This window comes from Monoraphidium neglectum (genome assembly GCF_000611645.1).
Source record: "Monoraphidium neglectum strain SAG 48.87 unplaced genomic scaffold scaffold01896, whole genome shotgun sequence".
In the NCBI taxonomy this organism is placed as follows: Eukaryota; Viridiplantae; Chlorophyta; class Chlorophyceae; order Sphaeropleales; family Selenastraceae; genus Monoraphidium; species Monoraphidium neglectum.
The window spans coordinates 1-4092 of record NW_014011732.1 but is presented as its reverse complement, the minus strand read 5'-3'; the positions used below and the strand labels follow the sequence as shown (position 1 = coordinate 4092).

The following is a 4092-nucleotide window of genomic DNA, read 5'->3' as shown; positions in this document are numbered from 1 at the left end:
CCCCAGGTGGTCTTTATGGACTCGGACTGCATCATCCTGAAGAACATGGACTGGCTGTTTGGGGTGCCCGAGGCGGACCTGTCCGCGCCGCGCGCCTACTGGCTGGACCCCGGGGTGCTCAAGCCCGGCTGCGGCAGCACCACCTGGAAGGCCAACGACGGGCCGCAGGTTGGGCTGCAGATGAAGTTCACGTCGGCAGTCATGGTGGTCAACCCCAGGTACGGGGGGCTGAGTGCAGTCTCGCTTTGGGTGCGTTCTTGTGTGTGCGTATGTGCGTGCGTTTGCGCGTGTGTCGTGTGTGCGATGAACACGGGTGACTCGGGGCGTGCGGAGCGCAGCTGCCAGCAGCTTAGATTCTATTTGTTTCCAGGGGCTTTCCATCGTGCGGTGCACCTCAGCTGTGCGGGTGCTGTTTGGCACACCAGAATGCGCCTTGCGCCTCAACGCCTCCAGCCTTGGCAAATTTTGCAAAACTGGCAATAACATGGTTTGATGTACGGAGGGCGGTGCAATTGAGGGCCCTCAAGGCGCAAAAGAGCCGCAGAGTCGGCCGGGCATAAAATGCACCTGTACTCTAAACTTACAGGCCCCGGCCGCTCCTGCAAACCCCTTCCCCGCCGCGCCCGGCCGCATGCCCCTCAGCACGCGGCTGTGGACGCGGATCTGGGACAGGTACTTCCCGGGGGGCAAGCCCAAGCTGGACGTGGGCATGTACGACATGGACCTCCTCAACATAGAGTTCAAGGACGAGGCCGTGCTGCTGCGGGGGGAGACCATCATGATCCTCTCCCTGCACTACGCGATGGCGGCCGTCGACCCGCTGCAGTACCCGTTCAAGAGCAGGGTCAGCCGCGACGAGCTGTACGAGATGGCCGGCGTGGTGCACTTCTCCCCCACCAAGCCGTGGACTGTGACGTCGCGGCAGTCCAGGCCGGGCGCGCACGAGCGGTTCTACCAGGCCCACGAGCTCTGGACGAACGTGTCGAAGCAGGTGTGCGGGTAGCTGCGCCGGCCGCGCTGCGGCGGCATCGCGGCGCGACGGTGGGCGCGTGGGTTGGAGCCTCGCCGTGCTTTGCGCCTGTCGGCTGCGGTTGGATGCCTGGGATGAGCACTTGGGCTGTTGAGCGCGGAATGCGAGGTTGCCCTGTTGATGCCTTGGCTTTGTTGTTGCACGTTTGTCATCCCTGCTGGTGCCTTTCTGGGAAGCGCATCCCTCGAACCCAAGTGCCATGTGATACTATCAACCTTTTCCTTTCTTGGACCACTTGTGACGATGTTCGCCTTCTTGTCGACCAAGATATTTTGAATGTGCCGCCCTTTTAACGCCGCTTTTTAACGGTCAAACACTCAAACCCATGCAGCAATCCCCTTGTGCGGCACTGGCAACATCTGGCAACATTTGAGTCGGCGCCCCATGGTGCCCACACAACATGAACATCCCAGGGCAGGAGGCAGGCGCTTCCTACGACGGTGGCGGAGCGCAGCCCCACGACTGACGACGGCCGTTTCAAGCTCAACCCCAGGCAGATGCCATGAATGGCAGGACAACAGCCTCTTTGAATATAACAGCTAGCGATCACGGCAGGATGACGGCAACACTGAAAACTCACCACCACCCAGCTGGTCGGCAGTCACCCACGATCACCGGCTCCTTTCATGCGGCAAATGCTACGTAAGCTACACACATTAAAGATCTGACAAGCATCAATCATATCCCGGGGGAGCCTCCCATCGATGTTCCACTCACGACACACTTGCAGCACCGACCGCTTGTTTTGAGGGTATGCGTGCGCCACGGTGACTGCGGAATGAAGGCGTATGGTCCTGGCACCCCCAGCCGCGCCCATGCGGCCTGCATGCAGGTGCAGCCGCACAACACGCCGTTGCTGTCAACCGTGCTGCTGCTGCATGCTGTGGGGGTGCCTCCACCCACTTCACCGCGGCTGCGGCGCCGCGTGCTGGGCGTCTGCAAGGCAACGGTGCAGCAGGCGCAGCAGCAGACACAGCTGCAGCGCGAGCAGACGAAGCCACAACACAGGCGGCAGCAGCAGCGGCCGCCCGCCCGGCGCCTGGCGGCCGAGTGGGAGCTCTCGATCCCCGCCGATGCGGGCGCGCGCGCCATCACGCGCGAGATTAGCGGCTGCCGCAGCTGGAGGGACCTGCGGGACACTGCCGACCGCCACGCGGCCGACCTCAACCCCATACACGTCGCAGCGCTGCTCGCGAAAGCGGCCAAATTCGTGCCTCCCGACTCCCCTGCTTGGTCGAAATCCGCGGCAGAAGTGGCAGCGGAGGAAGGCGACGAGCTGCGGCAGTGGGTCACACGCGGCCTGCTGCCGCTGTTTGACGGCAAGCTCGAAGTCCTCGGACCCCGGGGCACCGCCAACGGCCTGTGGGCACTCGCCAAGGCCGGCTGCCCCCTGCCGGCGCCGCTGATGCGCCGCGCGGCCGGCGCGCTGCTGCAGCACGCGCCGCGGCTCGAGGGGCAGCACCTGTCGTCGTTTGTGTGGGCGCTGGCGCGGTGGGCGCAGCTCCCGGAGGAGCGGGCGGCGGCGGCGGCAGTTGCGCGCGAGGCGGCGACGACGAGCACACAGGCGCACAGCCAGGAGCCGCAGCGGCAGGCAGCCGGCCCATCAAGCAGCAGCAGCGGTACTGAGAATGGCGGCAGTAGCATTGCCGGTGATGAGTTGCTGACAGGGGCAGCGGTGGAGTCAGGGCCACGCGCGGCGGCGGCGGAGCTGGTGCCCGGCTTGTCGCCGGCGCGCCTGCAGGAGCTCCTCGACGCGGCGGCGCACTGCCTGCCCGCGGCGGGCTCCCAGGTGCACTCCAACCTGCTCTATGGTCTGGCCTGCCTGCGCCACCGCCCGCCGGCGCTCTGGATTGCAGGGTTCTGGGCGGCCAGCCTCCCCGCGCTGCCGGAGGCGCAGCCGCAGCACCTGAGCAACGCGCTCTGGGCCGCCGCGCGGCTCGGCGCGCCGCCGCCCGAGCCGTGGCTGCGCGCGTGGGCGGCGGCTGCTACCCGCCGGCTGCTGCGCAGCACGGCGCAGGGGTGCAGCAACATGGTGTGGGCGGCGGCGACGCTGGGGTGGGACCCGGGGGAGCAGTGGATGGCGGCCTGGCTGGCGGCCACGCGGCCGCGGCTGGTGGGCTTCCCCGAGCAGGCGTTCTCCATCAGCTGCTGGGCGCTGGGGCGGATGGCGCGGCGGCGGCGGCTGCGGCGGGAGGCCGCTGAGGTGGACTGGCAGCTGGGGGAAGCTGCAGCGGGGGCGGCGGCGGCGGCGGCACTGGGAAGCGGCGCTGGTGTCTGCGGCGACGGCACTGATGGTGAATCAGGGAAGGAGGCTGAGGCTCTGTCGCGCGGTGGGGAGGAGGGGCGGCCAAGTGCACCAACGCGAGATCAGCCGCAGCAGGAGCCGCAGCAGCAGGAGTACGCGCAGGAGCAGCAGCGGGAGCAGCAGGAGCAGCAGCAGCAGCGGGGCCAGCGGCGGGAGCGCGAGGCCCACGGCAGCGCGCCCGACGTGCGCACTCTCACCGACGCCTGGGTGGCCTCGGGGCTGGCCGTGGCGCAGGGCCGCGCGGCGGCCTACACGGCCCGCCAGCTCAGCACCACCCTCTGGGGCCTCGGCTGCCTGCTGCCCGCCGGCGGCGGCAGCAAAGGCGGCGCGGCGGGCGGCGGCGCCGCGGTGGAGGCGCTGTTTTCTGCAGCCGCGGCGCGAATGGGCGAGATGAACCCCCAGGAGCTTAGTAATGTGCTGCTGAGCGCTGCGCGGCTGGGGGTGCGGCCGGGGGCGGCGTGGATGGGGCTGTATGAGGGCGCGTCCGCGGCGCTGCTGGCGGACTCGCACGCGCAGCACCATGCAAACGTGCTGTGGGCGATGGCGCGGCTCGGGCATGTGCCAGGGGACGGCTGGGTGGCGGCGCTGGCCGGCGATGCCGAGGCACGCCTTTGGGCCGCCGCGGACGAGGCCGCGGCGACGGCGGCGGCGGCGGCGGCGGGCGCTGCGGCGGCGTTGGAAGGGGAGAGCAGCGGCGGCGGCGACGGCGGCGCCGCGGGCGTGGAGCTGCCGTCTGCGGCGGCGCGCGGCGCGGCGG

At 68.9% G+C, this 4092-nt stretch overlaps 1 protein-coding gene across 1 annotated transcript; it reads left to right on the top strand.

Annotated features, from left to right (window-relative positions):
• Positions 1-15: 15 nt before the first annotated feature.
• MNEG_9321 (hypothetical protein) lies at positions 16-4066 on the top strand (the record flags this gene model as incomplete). The annotated part of the gene is made up of 3 exons (XM_014042205.1): positions 16-218; positions 643-991; positions 1863-4066. Coding segments are annotated over 3 exons (2756 nt in total), but the record flags the coding sequence as incomplete, so codon positions are not given.
• Between the last annotated feature and the right edge of the window lie 26 nt (positions 4067-4092).